Raw genomic sequence first — 25,768 nt, forward strand, 5'->3', positions numbered from 1 at the left:
AGTAGTAAAGTAAAAAACGAAAAAGCAAGGTGTAAAAGGCCCAGCAAAGACTCCGACCAAGCACCGTCTACCCGGTGCAGGACTACACTTCAGCAAAGGTATATAGATGCGCATGAGGTGATCTGCTTTCATTAAATTAATTGTGTTACTATCATGGATGTTTATTTTAGTATATATGCGACTAGTTCTTATTATGTTGGTACATTACACCTTGTCTGGTGTGCAATGTGTTGTGATGTGCATGTAATTGTAAACTCTTGGGTAATGCCAACGGTGGAAGAAAATGGCCGCGCAAGGACTCCGAACAAGCGCCACCTACCCGAAGTAAAAGCGAACATCCGATCACGTACAGAAATGAACATCCTAAGTACGTGAAAAAAAATAACCATGTAGTCACTATCTAAAATGAACAGCTACATACCGAATGACTATATAGTATAGCATGAAGCAATTTAGTACAAATTTAATAACCTAACTCGTAAGTTAAAGAATAACCATCATCTATAATCATTATGCATTCAGTACATTGAAATTAATAAAGTAAAGTGGTTCATTCTGGCCAAAGAAAAATGGTTCATGGAAATTAATCAAGTATAGGCTCTTGCAACAGCGACCTACAAACCTTAAAACTATTTTTTTTTTATAATATAAGACCACCATCTTCATCTAATCTTGATAATAAATAGATATCAATCTGAACCCTATAAACCTGGAGATTAAAAATAAATACAAGCATACCCATGTCTAACTTATTCTAACTTTTGTTGAAGGAGCTTAACAAAGACATAAAATCACCAGCTTGTTGAGGATCATTCCAGCCGACAACAACACCGAAGTTTACATCTTGAGATGCCTCCGGATGAGCCACTTGCTAAACACAAGAAAAAATAACAACAATTAACTTCTTGCATAGTACTATACCAAATAAACATGCAAGGTCAAGGTTGATACAAACATGTACTAGGGAGGCATTCTTGTTTTTCCTCCGAGCAGATTTTCTGAAGGACTTCTCCAGGGCAGCACCAAGCCTCTTACTCTTTGGCCGACCCTTTGTGGTGACCTTCGATGGCCCTTGGGTGTCGACTACACCGCAACATTTGAAATCTATAATCCAATGCTGGTGTGGATCTCTGCCACGCTCTCGGACCTCTTCTTGGCACGGTGCGCAGCCAGTTTGACCCTTGTTTCTTCCAGAGCAGCATGCAGCAATGCTGTTTCGTCGTCGTCACCGACAAACTCTTGAGCAACATTGTAGAAGTGTGCACATAATTCCGTGAATGTAACATGACTCTCATCCAATATCGAGGGAGAAAATAATAGGTAGGTACTTTATACAGTTTATACGAATGGAAAACCGCAAGACAGTGACAGCACAACACATCTGAACTCTCAAAAAGATTGCACTCACAATGAATCTCCTGTGTGGAACAGTCAAAGTGGACATCGTATGGAATGCAGAGAATAGTATCGTTGACTAATTTCTCCTCTTCCACCTTCATGCATACCGATGGCCTCTCTTCAGCAACTACAGAGACTCTGCAATCAGCCTTCTTCACGGACTCATTTTGAACATCCCTAAATATGCTAGTAGTGTACTCCTGCTGAAATTGTCTCTCCATAGGCGAGCTCGTTGCATGAGGGATAACCCCCATCGAGTTTGCTGCATCATCCTCCAATTTTCTTTGCTCTTTGATTCCAAGCACATTGTCATATTCGTGAACAAATTGGACCAAGTTAGTCTTACTATGTAAAAATCCACCGTAGAATGCGTGCATACTCTCACTCCTTTGCGTACTCCTCATGTCAGCCCAAAATTCACCCTTGAAGTATATGAGGACCCATATGCATCGGTCATTATAGAGGTCTACAGAAAAAAAAATCAATGTTAGCAAAGAAACCTTACACTGAACTTATTACTACAACTCAACAAAAGCCAGATTCCAAATAATTGTCAATTAAAGCGCGTAAAGTAATTGTACACTAACATACCTAACAGCCATGTGTTGTTATGTAAGTTGTACTCATCTATAAATTCAAACCCGTTATCCTCAAATGACTCCTCAGTCCGAGAGTTCCACACAATGTCATTGAGGTCATCATAACACTCTTTGTACCGGTGGTAACCTCCAAGCTTGTGCGGTAATTTCTTCGTAATGTGCCAGATGCACCACAGGTGGCGTGTATCAGGTAACGCATTTCTGATCGCATGGAAGATGGATCTACATTGATCGGTGATGATTCGCTGTGGAGCAGTTCCCATGCACTTCACCCATTGGCTGAAAACCCACTTATAACTTAAGATTTATTCATTTCCCAGCAAAGCACAACCGAGGAAGGTCGACTTACCATGGTAGTTGACACCGACAAACGATACAAACAGTTATCCATGCCTACAAGAAAAACCAACCAGAAATAAGAAATCCCAATCACGACCAAAGAAACCAAAAAAAAATAAAGAAAAAAACACCAACTTAACTACTTCATAACTGTTTATACTGTAGGTGCTATCAACTGACACGACGTCTCCATAGTATTCATACGACGCCCTACATCTTGCATCCACCCATACTGCACTCCTAAATTTACACTTCTCGTCCAACTTCACTGCGTAAAAGAAGTTCGGATTAATGTCCTTCATTATCATGAAGTAGTTCATCATCTCCCTGACATTCGCATTCATGTTGCTGGTTCGGAGCCTTGCTGATCCTTTTCTGAGAATTTCAGATTAGACGGGCCCCACAGCCTCATTTGACAAAGCTAGAAATATCTTGTTTGGTCAAATCCCAACCTTATCATTATCCTCGATCACGCACTTCGCATGCATGGTCAGCTCCCTATACTCATGGTAGTGCACTGCCTTTCTCACTGAACATGGGTGCGAGTGCCTCAACTCAACCTTGAACAAAACCCACTCTTGGATGTCCTTATCAAACTTCACATATATCCTTGCCTTGCACCCAGCAGCTGAAATCGTGTTCTTCCGCGTTGGTGCTTTGACACGAGACCCGCAAAACCCGTCGCGATTACAGTGGATAGCTTCGTTAACGGGTTTCTTTGTGATCTTGTCACATGTTGTCGTCATTATCTTAGTTGCAAATCCTACATTCTTTGCGTAAGTAACATAAAATTCATGAGCCATCTGCAACTGCACAAACCACATTTCAACTTTTGGTATTTCGTCTTCTTGAAGGCAACCATGATCCGGTAACTACATTTCAGATTAATTATAAAAAAATCAATACCATTAATGATCAAATCAAACATGCAGATCATGACTACAAAAAATTAAACTATAGTCCAAAACCTCGTAACCAAGATCCATCTCTTCACTTCCAACCTCAGCAACATCCGACAGTTGCATGACTTACAATTCCAAAATAAATACAGAAACAAAAAAAAAATCTTATTAAATATCATATAAATAAAACCTCAATAACCAGCACAAAAAACGTAACAAAAATTAGAAATCAAGTCAATCATCCTAACAATTCTAGGTTAAAAACAAATGCATGAAAATGACATTGATGGGTAATTGAATTAATTATTTTATTTTATCTATTATATAAGGATTGTAACTACTATAGATTCTCTTTCACAATATCATTGTACGTCACATAGCTGAACATGCATTAGATACAATTACCATACATATAATTCAGTCCTCGATTTCAATGGCTGCATCACCCTAGAATTGTTTTTTTTATTCATTCAATGACCATAATGTATAATTATATACATAAATTCTTATCTACACATGTAGGAAGCATATAAGCATACCATTCATTATAAAACAATCATATAAGCATATCATTAATTAATTTATACAAATTCTCCATACATATAAGCATATAAGCATGAAAAATAAGCATATAATATGCAGGAAGCATATAAACATACCAAATTATCTGCAGGAAGCATATAAGCATACCATACCATTATAAAACAATCATATAAGCATGACATGATTAATTAATTTATACAAATTCTCCGTATATATAAGCATACCATTCAATATAAAACAATCACAGATTTAGTAAAATCACAAATTCTCCATCACATCTAGGTAAGCATTAAACATAAACAAAAACACGCCATTTGCATTGAGATTTAAAATTTAAATCAGTTGAAAAATAACTATCTATTATTAATGTTTTGAACGTAGTTACTCACCTTATTTGATTGCTCACCGTCGATGACGAAATGATCGGCTACGTTTTCATGTGGATTCGATAAATTCTCATTACCGATAGTAAATAGAACACAACCCAGCGGATCAACCATATCGCACTCCATTAAGGACTTCGGCTGGGTGATGTGCGTGAAGGAGAAAGCACACTTGAAACACCTTCATCTTGCGACGTCGACATCGGGAAGAAGGCACTCACCGCTGGACCTCCAGGTTGCTGCGTTGCCGTGAAGATCGACCAAACGAGAGGAACGTCGTGCTGGGCGGTGGACTGTGCGAACGACGAGGCCGGTCGGAACAGGCTCGGACGGCAGGCGATCATTGTAACAGCGCTGTACCGACAAGATTCTCAGAAAAATGTAGAGAATGGAGGTCACGCTGTATTGAGAGAAGGAGGTCGTTGTTTTGATTATATAACTGACGGTAATTTTACTTTGTTTCAAATTTCAAATTAGAAACAATTCAAAATTAATTAATTGTCCATAATATATTTTTAATTTCAATTTAACCCCAATTTATACATTGTATAATATATCTATTGGTTCCTTATATTTTTTCTTTTTGTAGTTTCACCTAAAAATTTTGAGTTTAAATTTCAATCTTATCTTTTAAAAAAAAATTATAGTACAATAATTTATTAGAAATAACAAAATAATTGAAATTTAAATATCTAATCTTCCGAAACCAAACTCGTAATCACACCCTATGCTTTTGAAAATGATCGTTTACATGTTGTTGGTCCCTATATAATATATATAAGCTTGTAAAGGAAGTACGAAATGTAGGTAAATTAATTAAGGGAAAGTATGAGGAGCCAATAAAATATTTATACAATGTGTACAATGGAGGTTTATGGAGTATTAGAGATATAATTATTAGTGTTATATTTTTCCATCAGTTGAAGTTTTTGGGATGAGTGGTATCATGACATGGTATTAAAGCGCTAGATCTGAAAGGTCAAAAGTTCGATCCTTGATGAACCCAAAAATTAAACTAATTTTTCGAAAAGATGTTTATTATCCTTTGTACTCGGATGGTTATTCTAAATAGTATAGGAGATGTTCATTTCATAACTCAATAGCCATTGTACACATTGTACAAATAGTCCATTATCTCCCTAGCGAGATCCATTAATTAATTTTAATATGAGAGATACATTAGTATAATATGTTAATATTGGGTTAAAATGGTGTAATATACTGATACGAGATGGATAATATTAATTTTTTCTCATTTTACAAAAAGAAAATAAAAAAAATTGCCGTTAACAATTTTTGAAGGACGAAGTTAGAATTAAAATCATTATTTACCACTATTTTTTTAAAAAAACTTTACATTTCAATCAATTGAAATCGTAATTAATAATTTTTTTAATTATTAAATTTTAATTCGTTAATTGAAATTGTTACTAATAATTTCTCTTTTACAGACTATCTCATATTAGTAAAATTCATCAACAAATCCCAATGTTTTAATAAATCTCACAAGACACGATCCAATATTCCAAAAAAAGAAAAGTATCATTTTTTGTCTTCAATGTTTAGGATAAATTGTATTTGTATCTTTAACGTTTAAATCGTTATATTTGTATTCATAATATTTGTAAAAGTGATTTAATGTTATCCTGTTGTCAATTACACATCATGAACGCTTTAGTTTGAGTTTTAAAAATTTCTTTTTGAAGTTAAAATACAAATATTTGGAATAAAATCGATGATCCACTCCGAAAATTAGCTCATCAAAAGTTGAAACTAATTACTACAATATTTACATAATTCACTTTTCTATGGACATAATTGAATCTAAACACAAATAGTGGGTATAATATTAAAATCGAACACATTCAAGTGAGACCTAATTGAGAATGAATACATTTAAGTGAAAATAATTGAAAAATATAATCTGATTTGTTAGTATAATTGATAGTAAGATAATATTGAATCACTTTTATAGACGTTAAGGATACAAATAGAACGATTTAAACGTTAAAGACATAAATAGAACTTACCCCAAACATTGGAGACAAAAACGATACTTTACTCTTCCAAAAAATTATCCCAAAATATACACATAAGGATCTTTGCATCATGCAAGCCTGAAAGTTTATGTTAAGGCTATGAAAAGAATATATTAATAAGGAGATTTTTAATTACAAGATTCTTGATAAGATCGAATTACTCAATTATTGGAATCAACAATATTTGGTTGTTCTAAAATCCACTTGGTCACATTAAATTTCTTTCTTTGGGTTGGAGAGAGAGAGAGAGAGAGAGAGAGAGAGAGAGAGAGAGAGAGAGAGAGAATCCCCTCTTAGTTTGACTCATAAAATTGGTATCATGTTTCTATCAAAAAATCCGTGACTTATTGCATCCTTTTTTCTTTTAATTACAAAAAAAGGGGTTTGTGACATGCATCTTAGTTATTAACTAGTTTTGCATCACCAAATAAATTAACTAGTTTTGTATCTCATTTTCTTTAGTGCATATTGTAGATTTGTAGTCATGTACACGCCGAAAGTACTATTATAATTCAAATCATTTCTCATGTTTTTATTAAGAAAGTAATCAAAACTACATATTGCAAGAATCCAGTTAATCTTTAAAGAAATAAGAATTTGTAGTATATTTATCTTCTGGCAATTAAATATTCTAGTATGTATTTTGGTAATCATAATACTAAAAAGACAAAAGAATAACTAAAACTTATTTTATTTAATATTTATTAATTATAATAATTAATAAATATTAAATAAAATAAGTTTTAATTATTTTTAGTTAATTTATTTTGGTTAACAAATATTTCAGTTGAGAGAAATTGACTCATTGAATTTATAATTACAGAATATTTTCAAATAATTAATTAAAGTATGATCTGTGAATTTTTGGTTCCAAAATAATATTTTGTATCGTGTATGATATAGTAGTTGATTGACTTCTAATGGTATAATTAGCATCTGTATAGATTAATTATTCATAATCACTTTTTTAATAAGACCCTAAAAAAATGCTGAAATTGGAAGGTTAGGAAGAGGTGGCTGTGGCTACCTATATATATGATCTATCTATCAATATAATAATATCCTAATCCATGGTTTTCATTCCACTGTTTTGCCGTCATTAATAATGTATAATATATTACGATAATAGTATTTGATTTATTAGTTATGCCAACATGCATTAATGTAATGGCTAATGGACTAAATAGTCCTCGGAGGCAATAATCTAGAATGAAGCTTGTATAGACGTGGTCAATGGCATATTTCAACACGTGTGTCTGTTTTCATAATCTGAAAAGGAATTCCAATTCCAAATTCATGCACCAGCTGCTGCGAGAAAATAATGAAAAAGAATTGAACCTTATGGATTATAATTAATTAAGCACTATTCGAAAAAAAATAAAATAACGCTTCTTGTTGATTTATTTGATTTGTTGTATGGGAAAAAGACATGAAATACTATTTTTTTAACAGAAACTAATTATATATGATTTAAAAGATATATTTAGAGTTAAAAAAATGATTTTCATTTACAATAGTTCGTTTGTTTAGTCATTAGTGTGATTTTCATTTTGTTTTTCTTAGAGTATGTATATGGTTTAATAATAATATTATTTATATATTAAAATTAATTATTAAAATTAATAATTAATATATTTATATATAAATATATATAATTTAATTTATTTATAATATATATTTTATACTGAAAATTAATTTTAGTAATTAATTTTGGTTGGCATGTAATATAATTGATGATTTAAAATATTAAAAATTTGTGAAATGATTGAATTTTAGAAAGGAGGGCTGAGTTGGAAGAGAAAGTGATTAGAGAAGAGATGGGTGTAAGGTGTGTGTGTAGAGTTGTAGGGACAAAGTTGTCCAACACAGACAACAGCTTGGAATGAGTAGAACAGGTCCAACTTGAGGCAATCAGGGCCCTCTGTTTATTTATGTATGCCTTCTCCCATTACATCACATCCTCTCTTTTTCCCTCCTCTCCTCATGTTCTTCTCATCACTCCTTTTGTCACTTGTATAACCTTTTTTAATTAACATTAAAGATAAAAAAATGTAAAAATATATAAATAAATAATGTATATATTCTTCTTTATATTTTCTCCAATTTTCACCCATCTAAATCCGTGTTTATTTCATATTTTCCATGTTATTCTCCATACCTCTGTTAAATCCTGATTAATCAATAATTTAATTTTAGTCAAAATCTCCCTAAATCATCACTATTTTAAACATTTAAGAATTTAAGATTTTAAAATCGACAAAAGATTTACAAAAAAATCATAATTAATTGAATCATAAATCGATAAATATGTCTAAAAAAATAAATTTTTATCTTTTTAAAATATTTTTTGAATTGATTAGTTGATAGATGAATTTTATTATGAGTAAATAAATAAAAAGTGGAAATTGCCTTGTATGTTCGATTCAGAACAAGTGTGAGTTTAGGGCACTGTTTGGTGAGAAGATCAAAACCGCGTTTGAAACACGCCAAGCCTTTTCTCTCCTTAAATAAAACCTCTCTCTCAAACACATTCTTCCTACTACTAATTTCGTTCCTCTTTTGCTCTCTTTCTCTCTGATTCTCTCTTTCAAAGAACGAGTCAACTCGTTGGACGAAAGAAATGAACTCGGATATAACTCACGCCACGACGGCGTCGTATTGGTGCTACAGCTGTACACGTTTCGTTCACCTTCTCGACCGACACGACGTCGTTTGCCCCCACTGCCAAAGCGGTTTCGTTGAAGAGATCCATGCCGGCCAGTCCCCTGCCATGTCTCTCTTCGCCGACGGTCTTCAAGCATCTCGCCGCCAAGGCTTCCGCCGGAGGCGCCGAAACGCTGGCAGCCGCTCGCCGTTTAACCCGGTTATCGTTCTCCGTGGACCAGGGGAGGATGGCGCTGCCGGAGGCGATAACGAGGGTTCCACTTTCGAGTTGTACTATGACGACGGCGATGGTTCCGGTCTTCGTCCTCTGCCGCCGACGATGTCAGAGTTTTTGCTCGGATCTGGATTCGATAGGTTACTAGAGCAGTTCTCTCAGATCGAGATCAACGGATTTGGTCGGCCGGAGAATCCGCCGGCATCGAAGGCGGCGATAGAGTCAATGCCAACGGTTGAGATCGGAGGCTCTCACGTGGAGACGGAAACTTACTGCGCCGTGTGCAAGGAAGCCTTTGAGCTCGGTGCGGAGGCGCGTGAGATGCCGTGTAAACACCTTTACCACTCCGATTGCATCATGCCGTGGCTCACGATGCGGAATTCGTGCCCTGTGTGCCGCCACGAGCTGCCGTCCGATCAGAACGCGGCGGAAGGGAGAGTCGCCGGTCAGATCGATGAGGAAGCGGTAGGGTTGACCATATGGAGGTTGCCGGGAGGCGGTTTCGCTGTCGGAAGATTCTCCGGCGGCCGAAGATCCGGCGAGAACCGTTTGCCCGTCGTGTATACCGAGATGGACGGCGGAGGCAGCGGTGGAAGCAATGGAGGAAACTCGAACGGTGGTTCTAGAAGAATATCCCGCGCAGTGGGAAGCAGTAGGGTTAGGGAGAATCGCGGAATTGGAAGAATTTTCCGCAATTTCTTTTCCTTCTTCGGGAGAATTGGATCTAGGTCACGTTCCTCTTCGTCATCGTCATCGTCGTATTCAGGTTCTGAGCATGGATCAGTGAGTAGAAGTCACAGCTATTCAAGTTCGTTTTTCAATAGAAACTCAGGGAGAAGAAGAACTTGGGTCTTGGAAGATTGATTCAGTCAAATTTTGAGAGAAAAAAAACATTGAGATTCATGTTTGTAAATAACATAGAACTGGCTACTGCTGTAGAAGGAGGGGAGTTTGCTGGTGATGAAGTGAACGCAGTACAATTTGGGAAGAAAAAGGAAGAAGAAGAAGAAGAAGCGAAGCTTGTTTCCCTTCTCGGTGTTAAATTATTTGATTTGTTTAATTAATGTCTATATTCATGTTTTATTAGTAACATATTCTTTGTAAGCGATTAAGCATTCTTTCAAGATCAATCTCCCGATTTCTGATATGCTGTTCTTTCAAATTGATCCTCAATTGCTAAACTCTGCTGAACAAATAGGATGACAAATCACCTTGTTCAATATGCACTGATTTGGATTCTATTGTTGGGGATAAAGTGTTGGCCTTAGATGATGATCATGATGCTTGTTTTGGAGAATTTGGGGGCATGTTTGTTTGTTGGGTTCATCATGATGATGCTTCATATATCATGCGTTTCATGAATTACTTCCTTCACCTTTTTGCATAACATAATCATGGGCCTATTTGCCAAAAGATCAGAGGGAAAAGAAGAAAAAAAAAGAAAGAAGAGCGTTGTGTTTCCTTACTATATCACTCTTATGGCTACATGTATGGTTGTGGTTGTGTTCTGTCTTGGGAGGTGTTTGGCAAGGGCTGTGGATTCCATGCAAGATTTCATTTTCCATTTGCCCTTTTTATTTATTTTATTGATTTAAAATTGTTGGCCTTGGCCATACCTATCGAATGCTGTTTCACTGAATCACTTATTATTGTCCTCTAGGTGTTTGTTGAATGATACAACAATACAACTGTCTCGCACTTCGACTTGGGGGGTGGTCAATTCTGAATTTTGGCATGCCAGGTTCAGCCAACTAAAGTTGAAGCTTTCTCTACCACTATTCCCTTGTTTTTCTTTTTTTGTTTTCCCCAACAAATGTTTTTTGCATCTTTGACCAACATTTAACAAAACAAAGATTTTACAAGGGGAAAAAGACAAAAGGTGTATATGCCATGATAAATCAATCGTATGTTAAAACGTAACACACATAAAAAATAGTTTATAAATATACATAAATATATAATTAATTAATTTAATAGCATTGTACACCTAGTCATATACAGGCTTCTTTGTTTTCCCCTAGAGAGTAGAGAGGATATAATTTTACTATGTCTGTTCTTTAATTACTTTTACACGTCAATCCGTTCAAGGACTAACCAATTGGGCAATCCGTTCACAGGTAACTTTGGGTTAATAAAATTTGTTAGTAATATAGTCTTGGTCGTTTTAATTTTTTATACATATGGGTGAATATCATGATTTACTTTATCGAATTGTGCATGATTTGATAAAGTTTTTAAAAGAAATGTTTGTATTTTTAAAAAATACAAAATTTTTATTGTATTTGATAAATAAAAAAATTATATAGTTATATTTGTAATTTTTAAAAGATAAAAATATTATTGAAAGCATTTAAGTTATTTTTAGTTTGATTTTATTAAATATAATTGTTATCTTTTTTTAAAAAAATATCTTTTAAAATATAACTTTTATAAATTATTTTTAAAAAATAAAAATTTTATAAAACTAATATTTAGTGCTGACCTGGTCACTTTTCACATAGATGTACACTTACTCCCAACTAATAACAGATTGATATCTTAAGGTAAGGTCCATTACTACTTACACTCTTATCTATATTTTAATATAATATTAACATTATTTTAAAGGTTCAGATGTGAAGGTTTTATAGGCATTGAGAAAATGAAAATTTGAATAAGGCATTTTTTTTTTTGGAGGAATTCTCCACGTACAACTGTTTTTGTATACAAGTCATATAAGTTATTTTTTTTCTTTCTCCATGCTTCTTTTTCTTCTCCTTCTTTCTCTTTTTTCGTGTTTCTTCTTCTTCTTCATTTTTGAAGTGTTGCATCTTCATCGTCGTATTTCTCTTCGTTTTTCTTTTGGTTTTACAACATTATATATTTTTTTTGTTTGATTTTTTCCTCAAAAAAGAATTATGAGAATATGAAATAAGAAAATGAAAAAGAAGAAGAAGCAGCAGAAGAAGATGAAGAGGAGGAAGAGGAAGAATTCTGAATTATGCATAAGGTGTACTTCAACAAATTTTAGGTGTATTTTTTAAATTCTTTGGGTGTATTTTTGTAATCCTTTGGGTGTATTTCTGTAATCTTTTGGGTGAATTCCTGTAAAAAAACGAAGTAAGAATACCAATGATAAACGCAGATAAAACAACGAATGAAAAGGCAAAGAGAGAACACACGAAGGAGATCGAACAAATTTGACAAGAAACTCAATTTCATGGAGGAAGAAGAAGAAGAGTAGGAGAAGAAGAAGGAGAAGAAGAAGGAAGAGGAGGAGGAGAAGGAAGAACGCGAAGCACGCCATGAAAATCGTATATGGACTAGCCTGCTTTTTGTTAAGTTTCTTCCAACTTATATGACTTGTAAACCAAATGACTTGTATGTGTAGCACTCCTTTTTTTTTTAAATTTAAAATGTGTGACAAAGTAAGTCGACAATTTTTTCGGTTTAGTCTTTTACAATAGTAAAAAAAAAAGAAAAAAGAGAATGAGATTCGTATATATTTTGGTTCAATTTTTAAAATGTAATAAGGTCTGTTTTCAATTTTTATTATAATAATAACATAATTTTACTCTATCTAATTTAATATTATAATCACCAATATCAGGACAGAAACAAAAACAAATCAAACCAAATCGATTCTATGTTACGATAAACAAAGTAATAATTTTATGTTTCACAAACTAATGCCAAAATTAAACAAAAACGTCAAAAACAAACAAAATTTCAAAACCAAACTAATATGGAATTGTGTTGACTTTTTTTTTAGTTTATAACTTTTTTTTCGTACGGTTTTTAAATAATCTCTCATTAAAGGTTTGTTTGGATGGGAGGATGGAAATAGAAAGGAAAGAAAAGAAAGGAAAGAATTTGAATGTATTTTTATTTTCTCTTAAGTTGTTTGGATGAAAGGAAAATGGAAAGAAAGAAAAGAAAATAAAGAATAATTTCTTTTGTTTGGTTAGAAAGAAAATTAGGAAGAAAGAAGAATAAACTAGTAGTAAATGACATTTTTGTCCTTGTATTGTAAAAAGGATATTTTATGTATATAAATTTATTATTTAATTTAAAATAATTAAAATAAAATTAAATATATTAATAGAATTAATAATTTAAAAATAGATCATCAATAATATATTTTTATATTACAATAAGTTTGAGTCATACCAAATAAAATTATACATCACACAATGTATCACTTCATGCAATTTAAGACAAAATATAATGTATTGTTTAAATTATTAAAAAAAAACTCCAGCCCGATTCATGCAAAGCATGATGGATAGCTAATACAAATTCTATTGAATTCTCTTCATACACATCAACAGTAAAAAAAATTCTAACACATGTGCTTGCTCTTTTAATAGTATATATATTTTGAAGGATTTGAAGTTTCATATATTTTAAAGCTAATTCTTATAAATTTGTTATCTTCAACAAGAAAAATTATATGTTTCAAATTCCAAGCACAATACTAATTTACTATCCAACTAATATATCAACAACACAAATTTATTAACACCAAATAATCTACATACCACCTTTGATATTCTAGCACTCTCAATATAATCAACCACATAAATTCTGGTAGTTTTCAGGGTCTATTAATCAAAGAGCAACTACAACAACACTAATATTATAATATAGAATTTTTGATGCATTAAATATATACTTCAGTCAATATCCAAGATATATAACTACATATTCAAAATGCATAAGCATATACCAATCATAAGCCTCTTTTAAGACTCTCATGAGTATATTAATTACAAAATATAAAGGCTCTACTAAGATTATACAACATTAGATCCTAAAATCATAAACATGCACAAAATATATTTTACCATTATTGATTGCGTTCCTCTTAAATTGCACCAGCTTCCTTCATTAAGTCATATAATGCACCGTGGCGATCTTCAAAGGGAACACCAAAAAATTCTCTTTTTGCTCTTTCATCTCTACAGAGAAAACGGTAGCAACTCCAAAAGATCTCTTTGACAACACCCAATTTCTTTAGCTCGTTATACACATCATTTTCAGAGTAAATTCGAGCTCTACTTTGTTTTAGGAATATAATTCCTCTCTCAACAGCTTGAGCTTGGATCTTGGCAACTTGAATTTGTTCTTCAACTATCAGAACTTGTCTTTCTACTAGCATATCTTGTTTCTCAGCTGTTTCAGCTTGCCTTTCAGCTGTTAACATTTGCTTCGAAGCAATACCAAGTGATTTATCATAGTAATTATTCCCATCCTTCAACATATCTGTCAATCCTTGAATACCTTTACTCATTCGTTCCATATCAGCTTCAAATAAACCACTCATTGGTGCTTTACGCTTAGAACCTCTATGATTTTCTTATGTTCCATTAGATTGGTTTGAGTTACCTAAATCAGGGCTCTCCTCTGCAACAAAGCTAGTTGAATGAGTAGTAGGTTGCCAATCATTTCACTCACAGTCAAACCCCTGGTATTCATCTTCGTTCAAATTAATTGTTTTCTTCATCTTGGCCATACTTTTATTTCTTTCTTTGGCACTTTCAGCAATATTTTCAGTTGCTCTGTCTTGACCGTATATAAAATACAATTTATCATAATGTTTGATGGGAGTTCGCATCCACTTTTTTGCATCTGGTCTTGTCTATATAAAAAAATAGATGCATATATGTTAATTTAATTATACGGTTTTCTTTCCTTAAGTTGTGAGTAGTTTCATAAATAAGTATATACAAGAGCAATAGCTTCATGAAAATCTAGTCCTCACATATTAGTTATTTGTTAAAAATTTTTAGATAGAGGAAGCATATATTGTGTGTAAATTTGACACTTGTAAAGAATTTTAATCATTTAGAATCACATGTCAAAATAATTTCATACCGCAACTTATCATGCGCAAAGGTATCTATAAACTTTAGTAACAACTTATCATGAAATTAATTACCTTAATTAAATCCGCCCAAACTTCAGGTTCAGCGGTAAAGAGTTTGATTTCTGGGTTCCATAAAAATCCACTTAAGTTATGAAAGAAATCGTAACAAACTCCAAAGTGATCCTTCAAAGTCTTCAGTCTATTCTTAAGATTATCTTTACGAAGATGGTTCCCGAATGAAGCTTTTAGAGTTGCAAGAACGTTGTCATATGCAGTTGTTGTAAAAGTGCCGTCAACTCTGTTTCCTTTGTTACATTCTTCAATCAAAGCATCAAGAAAAACTGCATCCATTTCTTCAGTCCATCTTAAATTGTCTTTAATTGATGTGTCACCTTGAGATGCCATCTTCTTTGCCATTTGGTCTTAACATGAAAAATTAAGAGCTAAATTATAAAAACAATCTTCTATAAATTAACTTCAATGAAATAATAATATAAAAAGTGTTAATGATGAATTCATCAATTAACCAGGAACATTACCTTTAGAAGTAATTCCTATAATACAAGTAATTTAATTAATTTTAAAAAATAATTATCATCATAAGTGAATGTTTCAACTACACACTTCATACATAGTAATATCATGCTTTTCATGATACTCACGAGTATTACACCTTTGAAAATATTAGTTTGACATATAATAGTCCTAACATTCACATGATATTCACACATTACATTCACTTTGGTTCAAAAAATTTCATTCCCCTTCGTAAGGATGAAGGTTCAAATAAGTCTCATCTTTCAATTTGATAGTCAGCCCACATTTGAGCCGCCGTGTTATCCTTAAGCGCTACACCTCGCCTGTAATCTTCATTTACTTCTTCTCTTTCCTCATTAGTGGCTTCTGGATTATTATTTTGTAATTCTCGATCCACTTGAGAAATTAAGTGATGGTCAGGATCTACACCCATTAAAAATTTGTGGAGTATAATGCATGCTAGGACAATGTCAACCATAACCTCTACGTCATAATAAGGTTCTGTACCACCTGCTATAATTGCAAATCTTTTTTTCAAAACTCCAAAAGATCTTTCGATCACATTTCGTAACGAAGAATGACGAAGGTTAAATAATTTATATGCATTTTCAGGTTCATGTCCAGCAAACTCCTTTAAATGGTATCTTATGCCTCGATATGGAGTTATTAGAGCATGTTTAAGCATGAATCCAGCATCTCCAAGATAAAATTTGCCTAAAAAAATCATATAGAAATACTATACTTTAGATAGCACCACTTTATTTAAACATGTCAAAGTTTTTTTAATAGATAAATCTCTTAGAATTTTGAGCCTATCATCCCCTGATAGTGCACTTTTAAGAACTTTAGAGTCAGATGCAGTGCCTTCCCATACTGCTAAAGCATATGTGAATCTCATATCAAAGCCACACGCAGCAAGTACATTCTGAGTTGGCCATTCTTTTCTTCCATGAAATCTAGGTTGATCAGCCATTGGAACCTTAACTCTTACATGTGTTCCATCAATGGCTCCAACACAGTCCTACACATATAACTTATTTAAAAAGAAAAGTTGTTTCGTATACTAATTATGATTGTCTAATTCAATGTACAACTAATCATACCTTAAAATATGGATAAAATCTATTGCTTCGAAGAATCTCTGAGGAAATGGTTGTTCTGGAAGATTGCTGAAGAAACTTTTCTTCAAGTGAGATTACAGCTCTTAGAACAGCATGAAAATTACGACTGATTGTCTCTCCAGACCGGTGGAAGAAGAATGAAATGGTTCTATTTTTAACATTATGACCTATAATATATAAGAATCTAGCTACTTGTTCCTCAACTGTGACATGTATAGTATCCTTCACATGACCGGTTGCCCTTAATTTTGCACATAACTCTAGAAAGGCATGTGGGTCCATTCGTAAAATATCACGACACCTATTAGTTTTGTGCAACTATTGTAACAAAGTGGCTCGAATCTCTTCTCTCCCAATAATGTGATCTCTTATGGGTTTGTCAACTTTCTTAGCCATCACTTTAAGTAAATATAACATGTGGACAGTATAACACAGCATTATTATTATACAAAGTTGCTTATCCCTCTCCCAATTTTCTTTGAGAACAGTTAATAAATGTCCTTGACTCTCAACGATATATATAAGTCTCTGATTACTTATGAAAACATCTGATCCATTCTCTTGATTTTCAACCAAAATAAGATTGCATATTTGGAATAAGGGAAAATCATAAAAAAAATGTTTTCCATGTCGTGCTTACAGTTAAAATTATGCAGTAAAACAACTTTCAATCTTTATCACCAACGTCTATTACATGCTGAAACTACAAAATTAATCAAACATGTTTAAAGAAAACACTGAATGAAAAGCAATTTTTTTCTATATTTAATGAATTTTAAATTTAGATATTGCAATATCATTTTTGGGGTACAAAAGCCAAAACTTAACATTAACAACAACAGAATAAACAATGTGCATATACAAAAGATTACCCATATCTGAAATAGATAAAACTCTAACATTTTATTTGTAACCAACAGATTTAAAAAGTTCTGGATTTTTTAGTATCACAACTTTTGATTTCTTAGTTATGACATAACAGAACAAAATAACGCACTCAAATCACAAGGCACCATAGCTCAACGCAAAAAAGAAAGAATAAAATAAAAACATAGAGACAATAAAGCTATCAATACAAATTAAAGATAAAAAATTTCAAGAACTACCACAGATTTCATACTGCAGAAGTCGTTTCACATATGATGGAAAGAAGAAAAATGATAACTTTTTCACATCAGAGGTCGTAAAACCCTAACCTGTTTGTGTAAGGTTAGATTGAGAATGATTGTAGTACAATGTTGATACTAACAACAAGGTTGAAGAAGAAATGCACTCTGATTTTGTGGTGAAAACAGAGCTTGAATGCTTCTATGTCCCTCTCAATTTTTCCATGCTTGGAGAAGAACTCTTTTCTATTTTTTATTCTCTTTTTTTTTTTATAAAAGGGCAAATATGAGATAATGCTGTTGGGTTTCCTTTTTCTTTCAGTTTTCCGTCCAGGGTTGGAAAGAAAAATTTTAGGTGGACCCACTCTGAATTTTACACTATTTTAATTTTCCATTAAAAATTTCATTCTAAACAAACAAGGGAAAATAAATGTTTTCCCTCTTACTTCCTTCCTCTTATTTTCTTTCCACTGGTTTTCAATCCAAACAAACAATACCTAAAGCATTAGCCTTTTTTCTTTACTAGAAAGACTCAAATAGATATTGAATATATCAAAATGGAGATCAAAATGAAAAAGAAACACACACAATGCATTGTTTTGATTTCTAAATTTTCTTCTTGATATGTCTTAAAGATTGATTCTTCTTCTTATAGCAAAAACTTGGTTCTTTTTCTTATAGCAAAAACTTAGTCTTGTTACACGTTGCACTAAAGATATGATACTTTCTTTTTGTTACGTGGGTAACCTGAAAATGGTGATTTAGGCTTGAAGGATTGGCCCAAACGTCAGTGGAAGGTGGTTTCCGACTTGTTGGTGTTCGTCAGCCACCATCCGAACTGTGTGTTTCGAAGGAATGGGGGGGTGGTACCTGCAAAGACACTCCGATGCCTAAGTTAGCAAGGGGGCAAGTAGATTTAGAGAGAATTGAAACTTAGAGATACCTGAGGGGTGTCAGTGTATTTATAGTGGTGATCCAATAACCACCGTTGGAGTAGTTCCACTTTTCAAGGTGGATAACCGTCCCTTTATCTTAGGGTAGTTGAGATGTGACTCCTGGAAGTGGGTTGAGAGATTTTGGGAGCAGTTACTTATTTGAATAAGTGTTATTTGCGAACTATCCTTCGAGCCCGACTTTTTGGAGATGGAGTCTGTGTTGAATCTGACCTCTTCGGAGGAGGTCGGTGGGTAGCGAAGGCCAATCTTTGTATTGGGTCTTTTGGTGTGTCTGGACCTAGGCCCTGGTGTTGGACCAAGATATGAACAGTGCCTCTACTCGAGTCCGGTCTCTTTTGCTTATGAGTCAGATTCGAGTACGGAACTCGAGTCTGCAGCTGACGTGATTTTTAAAACCGACGTGATTTAAAATTCTCAATCGTCGTGTCTAATCAAACATCGCGTCTGCTGGGATTTTCGCATTTACACGTGGAAGCAGTTACATTAGTAACGGCGCGTTCCTTTAATGATTGCGTCAATTTACCCTTATGCCCCTGGCGTGTTATAAATACTTTTCCCTCTCTTTTCTCTGTTTTCTTTCGTCTTCTGAAACTTCTTGCTTACATTCTTTGTTCTTTCCAAAGAAAAACTTTTTAGCTTTCCTTCTCGGAGTGCTTTGCTGTCACTATGACTGCTTCTCTTCGCGTCTACAGATAAAGGTTAATCCTTTTTAAATCTTCTACTATTAGTTTTCATGCTTGAGGATTTTTCGTGCTTTTTACTATTCCCTTGCTTATAATGTTCGCAAGTCGATTTGTCGCGCTTGGTGGTTCTTTTATTTTGTATTTTTTAGGAGAGTCTGCTTCGTCTTTGAGGAGTCCTGTTTCTTGATGATTTTTTGTTTTTCTTTGTAGGTCTTGTTGCTTTTTTACCTACTTCTTTTTATTAGAAAGATGTCTTCCCATATCCCTGAGTCTCTGTCAAGGTGGGTAGATGATACCGTGCTTGAGGAGAAACCTTTAGTGGACACTGACTACCTTACCGAACTTCGCATTCACCAAAGGATCTGTAGTTTAGATGCCGATGAGTATAAGTACGAGTTGGTGCCCTTGGGTCTTGAAAACCGGGTTTGTTGCGGAAGAGTTGCCGATTCTGACCCTCACTTTTTCTCTATATATGATTGTCTTTTTACCCATCTGGGGTTTTTTTCTCCTTTTTTGATTTTGAAATATTGGTATTGTTACACTACCGAGTTGTTCCCTCTCAGCTTCACCCCAATTCTTGGGGTTTCATGAAAATCTACCAATATTTTTAGCCGAGAACTTGACTTCCCGACTTCTTTAAAGGTCTTTAGCTCTCAGAATAATAAATAACAATGGGTATCCTTCCGAGACATTCAGGGTCGGAAGGTTTTTTCGATATTTGACGAATCCTTCCACGACTTCAAGAACTTTTTCCTTAGAGTCCAAGTCGTAGAGGGCCACCACCTTTTTTATTTGAATGATAGCCATGAACCCCGATTTCCTCTTTATTGGTTGGAGGTCTCCCCCGTAGAGAAGTACATTCTAGAGGATTTAGACGAGGTTGAGGAGGCCATTGTAGGATTTTTTCGAGAGGCATGAGGGAGGGCTCCCCATCTAGATACAAAAAAAATTTTTCTGGGTTCTCTGAGTTTTGTGCGGACCTAACTAGATAGCTTTTTCTCTTTTTGTAGAATATTTCCCGACTTGTGATGTTTTCTGACTTGTAAACTAATTGTTTATTTGGTTTTCCTTTTCAGAAATGGTGAAGAGTGGAGCTAGTGCTTCCTACCAGAAGGTCCAGGACACCAAGAGAAGAGCTCGTGCCCTGGCCGATGCTGCGAGGGCTGCTGACGCTCCTCCTCTTCCTCCTCGTGACGTTGGGGCCTCCTCTCGCCCTGTTATGGTAACTACTGCCTCTAGTCCTCCTCTTCCTCCTCCTATCCCCCCAGTCCGACCTCCCTCCGAACAAGAAAGAAAAAAAACGGAAGACCTCGGAGTCTGGCTCTTCTCCTTCTGAGGAGGCCAACTTTGATGGTCCGAAATTTGTTCGGAAGAACATCTTCCCTCATAGCCAAATAGCTATGGATGATGCTTCCCTTTGAAGCCATCTTCAAATTTTGGTTTCGGGGGGTGTTCGGACTGCTGGGGTCTGCACTGCTCTTCTTGATATCCTGGACAAGAATCCTCTTTGTTCTTTGGGTTCTTCCCAAAAAACTATAGATAAGCTTCAGAGGAAGATTATCCTTTATCAGGAAGAGGAGAGGCGAATTCAAGGGGAAGTTGACTGGTTGAAGGAGGAGCGGGCATGGCTTCAGAAGAGGGAGAAGAAGCTGATGGGCCAGTGTGCCATGGCAGAGGGCCTGAAGGAGAAGGCAGAGCAAAATTATGTTAAACTCTTTACTGAAAATATTGACCTTGAGAAGCAATTGGAGTTTAACCGGGAGGCCTATTAGGACTTAGAGGATTCTGTGGCGGAGAGCTCGAAGGAGGTCTGGAAGATATTTAAGGAACATGTCAGAGTTATTGCTCATGACTTGGACCTTTCTCCCCTTCTTCCTGACAAGATTGTTGTTGATGGAGCTATTGTCTCCCCTCCTCGTCCTGAGACGGATTTCGAGTTGAAGACTCGCGGGTATAGACTTATTGAGTCTCCTCCTCATGAGGAGCAACAGGAGGATCCCTTGCCGAGTTCTTCAGAACCTCCAACTTCTGCTGTTGAAGAGACTGCTCTGACTCCTCCAACTCCTGCTTCTGATCCGAGCTCCCTTCCTGTTGTTGACTTTAATCCTTATTCTTAATTAACTTCAGCTATGTGGGGTCCGGCTTGTGGGCCCTTTTTAACAATTTATTTCTTTGTTGTTTGTGTTGGTGGTCCTTGACTCTTTTGGCCTTTTATGGCCGTTAAAAAAAATTGTGTTGTTTGATAACCCTTTTTTGGATAAGGGCTTTAAAAAATTCTTTGTGTGTGCATGCTTCGTGTTGACTCTTTTATAAGGTATTTATGAAAAAACCCTTTTTGGTTTTTTGGAGAAACCTTTTACTGGGTAGGCTGTTTCATGTCTAAGTTTGTCGTGATCTTTTTCGAAGATTTTAAAACTACCTTTGCTTTTGAGGGATTTTTTTATCTCTTTTGTGTTCCTTCAATTTTTGCTTATTGAATTTGTTTTTGTGATTTAGGTTATTTCTGCGATGCATTTTGATTTTTTCGGATCCTCCGACTAGGTAGTCGTTCTAGTGGTTGAGATACCGAGTTGTTATAATCGTCTTTCGTAACCTCTTTACACTGACTTGTACCTCGTCGTTTTATCTTAACGACCACGTAGGTCGGTCATGGGATTTTGACGTTTTTCGAGTTTAAATCGGTGCGTTTCGTAGAATAAATGGTAACAGTAGTGGAATTATAGAGAGGTAAAATAAATCTTTATTTATTGATGGAGGTACTTTTTTATCTTAGCTACTAAGGGATTTTAAGAATTATTAATCCCTAGCTTCCACTTTGATGCCTCGTTAAAACCCCCTTCAGAAAAATCTTTTTTTTGGGAAAAAACAATGAAGTCGGAAAAAGAGTACATCAGTTAGTGGAGTTCGCTTCTAGCTATAGTACCTCTTCACGTTACAAGCATGTCACGACCTTGGGAGCTCGGCTCCACTCAACTCAGAAACTTTGTAGTATCCTTTTCCTAGGACCTCACTTATCTTATATGGCCCTTTTCAATTAGCAGCGAGCTTTCCTTCACCTGACTTGTTAATCCCGATGTCATTTCTAACCAAGACCAAGTCGTCTGAGGTGAAGATTTTTTGAATGACTTTCTTGTTGTATCTGTTCGTCATTCTTTGTTTTAGCGCTGCTTCTCTTATCTGGGCTTGTTCTCAGACTTCAGGGAGTAATTCAAGTTTTTCTTTTACATCACCCTTGTTAGCCCTCTTGAGCCTTTAATTCCCTCTTATTCTATAAACCACAACACTAGCCTTAAGCAGAAAAACAAATTTAAAATCCCAAGTTGAATCCTTGGTTAGCTTAAGATAGAAATTGTGTAATTGTTTAAGTGTGGGAAACCTATTGGGAACATGGATGATAAAAACAAAGGGTAGGAAGCTGAAAAGAATGAAATAATTCAAAATAAAAATTTTGGGAAGCATGTTCATGTGAAATCAAAATAATTGAATTACCATGTGCATTAAAAAAAAATTAATTCAGTATTTGAATAAAGGGGATACAAAAGAATTCCCCAAATGCAAAATAAAGCAATGCACATGGGACAAAATTAAAACTAATACATGAGCATGTAACATCAAAAGTGGGAAAAATATAGGAGAATAGGTGAAGAAGTTTTGCTTTACAAAGTATGTATGTTAGGTGAGATCTTAGACTAATCAAGGATTCACTTAATTAGCTCACTTAGCCTTATATATATATATCCCTACCTTTACCTCAGCCCCATTACGACCCTGAAAAGACCTCATGATGTTTGCATTAGTATACTAAATATTTGTTGATTGGTTAGATGAAGAACAAAGTTTTAGAAAGCATAATTAGAGAAGATTAGAGAAATTGACCCTAGACACTTGAGAGATTTGAGCGCATATACACTACCAGTGAGGGTTCAATACTTGATTCTATGTTCCCTACTTTCATGAGCTATCTTCTTACAAGTTTACTTGTTTTCACTATATGATTTGAATTAGTGAAATCTGATTTATGTTTGTCTTGGAGAACTTATTTATTTTTAACCAAGTAGGTAGAAATATTTTGCATTTAGTTGCATTCATATAGATAGGTTGCATTTCATACATCCTACCATTCCTCTTCATCTTTATAGTTTCTCTTGAGCTTAGCATGAGGACATGCTATTGTTTAAGTGTGGGGAGGTTGATAAACCACTATTTTATGGTTTATCTTGTGCTTAATTGAGTGGATTTTATCAACTCTTTACTCACTTATTCATACTATTTGCATGCTTTTACATTTGCCTTCCTAATTATGTGCTTTGATTGAAAACATGCTTCTTTGGTCTTATATTTGTTAATATTAATCCTCTTTTATTACCATTAGATGCCGTGATATGTGTGTTAAGTGATTTCAGGAATTACAGGGCATGAATGGCTTAGAGGATGGAAAGGAAGCATGCAAAAGTGGAAGGAATACAAGAAGTTGAAGAAATTGCTAAGCTGTCCAGCCTGACCTCTTCGCACTCAAACGACCATAACATGAGCTACAGAGGTCCAAATGAGGTCGTTCCAGTTGCGTTGGAAAGCTAACGTCTGGGGTTTCGATTTGATATATAATATGCCATAGTTTCCCTGACGCTAGGCCACGCGAACGCATGATCCACGCGGACGCGTCGCATCTGTGAAGTTCAATCCGCGCGGCCGCGTGGGCGACGCCTCCGAGTCACTTGGCCGCGATCTGTACGGACCAGAAAGCGCTGTATGTGATTTCTGAGCTCTTTTTGACCCAGTTTTCGGCCCGAAAAATACAGATTAGAGGCTATAAAGTGGAGGAATGCATCCATTCATCATCAGGCTTTCATAATTCACTTTTCATGGTTTAGATGTAGTTTTTAGAGAGAGAGGTTCTCTCCTCTCTCTTAGGATTTAGGTAGAGTTTTTAGAAATTAGGATTTAGGACTTCTCTTAGTTTTAGGAGTGACTCTCAATCCTAGGTTCAATGTTCTTTTACTTTATATTTATCTCTTACTCTAAGATATTTTAATGCTTGCTTGTATTAGTTATGTTGCCTATTTGGCTTATGCCACATTCATGATGATTTTCTTATTTAATGTTATTTGAGGTATTTCAGTTTAATATTGCCTTCTTTTATTTATGCCATTGATTATTCCCAATCTGAAGACATTTTCATTCCAGTAGAATTAATTTACTTTTCCCTTTTTGGTCTTGGTTTAGAAATCAGTAACTCAGGAGTTATCTTAGCTTAACATAATTGGTAACTGTTATCTTTGCTAATTGAATTGAACTTCAATAATCCCAACCTTTTCTTAGGAAATAAATAGGATTCGAAGGTCAAATTAATTAGTCCCTTGACTTTCCTTTGCTTTAGCAAAGGTTAACTAAGTGGAATTAAGATTCAACTTTCATTATTAGTGATAAGAATAACTAAGTCTGGACTTCCAATTTCTCATACCTTGTCCAAAAGTTTGCTTTACAGTTATTTATTTATTTTAATTGTCATTTAAATTATTTGCCATATTTATTCCTCATTCTCAAAACCCCAATTTACAATCTCCATAACCAATAATAAGAACATACTTCCCTGCAATTCCTTGAGAAGACGACCCGAGATTTAAATAGTTCGGTTATCAATTTATTTAGGGGTTTGTTACTTGTGATAACCAAAACTTTTGTACGAAGGGATTTTTGTTAGTTTAGAAGCTATATCTACAACGCGAATATTTTTATAAATTCTTTACTAGAAAAAAATCCTAACGTTAGGTATCTACAAAGACACTCTGATGCCTAAGTTAGCAAGGGGGCAAGCAGGTTTAGAGAGTATTGGAACTTAGAGATACTTGAGGGGTGTCAGTGTATTTATAGTGGTGATCCAATAACCACTGTTAGAGTAGTTCCACTTTTTAAGGTGGATAACCGTCCCTTTATCTTAGGGTAGTTGAGATATGACTCCTGGAAATGGGTTGAGAGATTTTGGGGGCAGTTACTTATTTTTTTTATAAGTGTTATCTGCCAGCTATCCTTTGAGCCCGACTTCTTGGAGATGAAATCTGTGTTGAATCCGACCTCTTCGGAGGAGATCGGTGGGTAGAGAAGACTAATCTTTAGATTGAGTCTTTTGGTGTGTCTGGACCTGGGTCATGATGTTGGACCAAGGTATGAACACCTTTCTTTAAGTAGCAGTATATCTTTTTATATTTTCTCCATATATTGCTTTTAATAGTGATTATTTCCAAATATAATCAGATTAGTGCTTTATTATTCATACTAGCCGTTGTTGATAATTAATTCTCATAATTGTCATGTTTGTCTTTTCTATTTAGTAGCAGCAATCTCTTTTATATCTTGTTCTTAATGATTGATTCTTTCCAAATTAAATTAAATCATCATACATATTAATGTCAATCTAAAACTTTATAACATAAATAAT

At 34.6% G+C, this 25,768-nt stretch overlaps 3 protein-coding genes across 3 annotated transcripts; 1 reads left to right on the forward strand and 2 right to left on the reverse strand.

Moving 5' to 3' along the window:
- Positions 1 to 754: 754 nt before the first annotated feature.
- Positions 755 to 2,680, reverse strand: LOC130945671 (protein FAR-RED IMPAIRED RESPONSE 1-like). Its single transcript, XM_057874373.1, has 6 exons — positions 2,497 to 2,680; positions 2,347 to 2,390; positions 1,990 to 2,263; positions 1,409 to 1,864; positions 956 to 1,083; positions 755 to 871 (listed from the first exon to the last, which is right to left on the reverse strand). The coding sequence occupies exons 1-6, from the start codon at positions 2,678 to 2,680 to the stop codon at positions 755 to 757; spliced, it is 1,203 nt and encodes a 400-aa protein (XP_057730356.1).
- Positions 2,681 to 8,729: 6,049 nt separating this feature from the next.
- Positions 8,730 to 10,226, forward strand: LOC130944079 (E3 ubiquitin-protein ligase RDUF2-like). Its single transcript, XM_057872221.1, has one exon. The coding sequence runs from the start codon at positions 8,824 to 8,826 to the stop codon at positions 9,943 to 9,945; it is 1,122 nt and encodes a 373-aa protein (XP_057728204.1). The 5' UTR covers positions 8,730 to 8,823; the 3' UTR covers positions 9,946 to 10,226.
- Positions 10,227 to 15,722: 5,496 nt separating this feature from the next.
- On the reverse strand, positions 15,723 to 16,869 carry LOC130945672 (uncharacterized). Its single transcript, XM_057874374.1, has 3 exons — positions 16,570 to 16,869; positions 16,301 to 16,487; positions 15,723 to 16,180 (listed from the first exon to the last, which is right to left on the reverse strand). Exons 1-3 carry the CDS (start codon positions 16,867 to 16,869, stop codon positions 15,723 to 15,725), a joined length of 945 nt encoding a protein of 314 aa, XP_057730357.1.
- Positions 16,870 to 25,768: the final 8,899 nt, after the last annotated feature.

This window comes from Arachis stenosperma, chromosome 8, assembly GCF_014773155.1.
Source record: "Arachis stenosperma cultivar V10309 chromosome 8, arast.V10309.gnm1.PFL2, whole genome shotgun sequence".
Lineage (NCBI taxonomy): Eukaryota > Viridiplantae > Streptophyta > Magnoliopsida > Fabales > Fabaceae > Arachis > Arachis stenosperma.

What these genes read in the sequence shown, in the direction of transcription:
- LOC130945672 (XM_057874374.1), bottom strand. Translation starts at nt 16,869, where the DNA reads ATGGACCCACATGCCTTTCTAGAGTTATGTGCAAAATTAAGGGCAACC. An exon ending in GATTTTATCCATATTTTAAG is followed by an intron (nt 16,488 to 16,569) that starts GTATGATTAGTT and finishes TTATATGTGTAG; the next exon opens with GACTGTGTTGGAGCCATTGA. An exon ending in TGACTCTAAAGTTCTTAAAA is followed by an intron (nt 16,181 to 16,300) that starts GTGCACTATCAG and finishes TGATTTTTTTAG; the next exon opens with GCAAATTTTATCTTGGAGAT.
- LOC130945671 (XM_057874373.1), bottom strand. Translation starts at nt 2,680, where the DNA reads ATGAATGCGAATGTCAGGGAGATGATGAACTACTTCATGATAATGAAG. An exon ending in TGTCGGTGTCAACTACCATG is followed by an intron (nt 2,264 to 2,346) that starts GTAAGTCGACCT and finishes CAATGGGTGAAG; the next exon opens with TGCATGGGAACTGCTCCACA. An exon ending in TAACAACACATGGCTGTTAG is followed by an intron (nt 1,865 to 1,989) that starts GTATGTTAGTGT and finishes TTTTTTCTGTAG; the next exon opens with ACCTCTATAATGACCGATGC.
- LOC130944079 (XM_057872221.1), top strand. Translation starts at nt 8,824, where the DNA reads ATGAACTCGGATATAACTCACGCCACGACGGCGTCGTATTGGTGCTAC.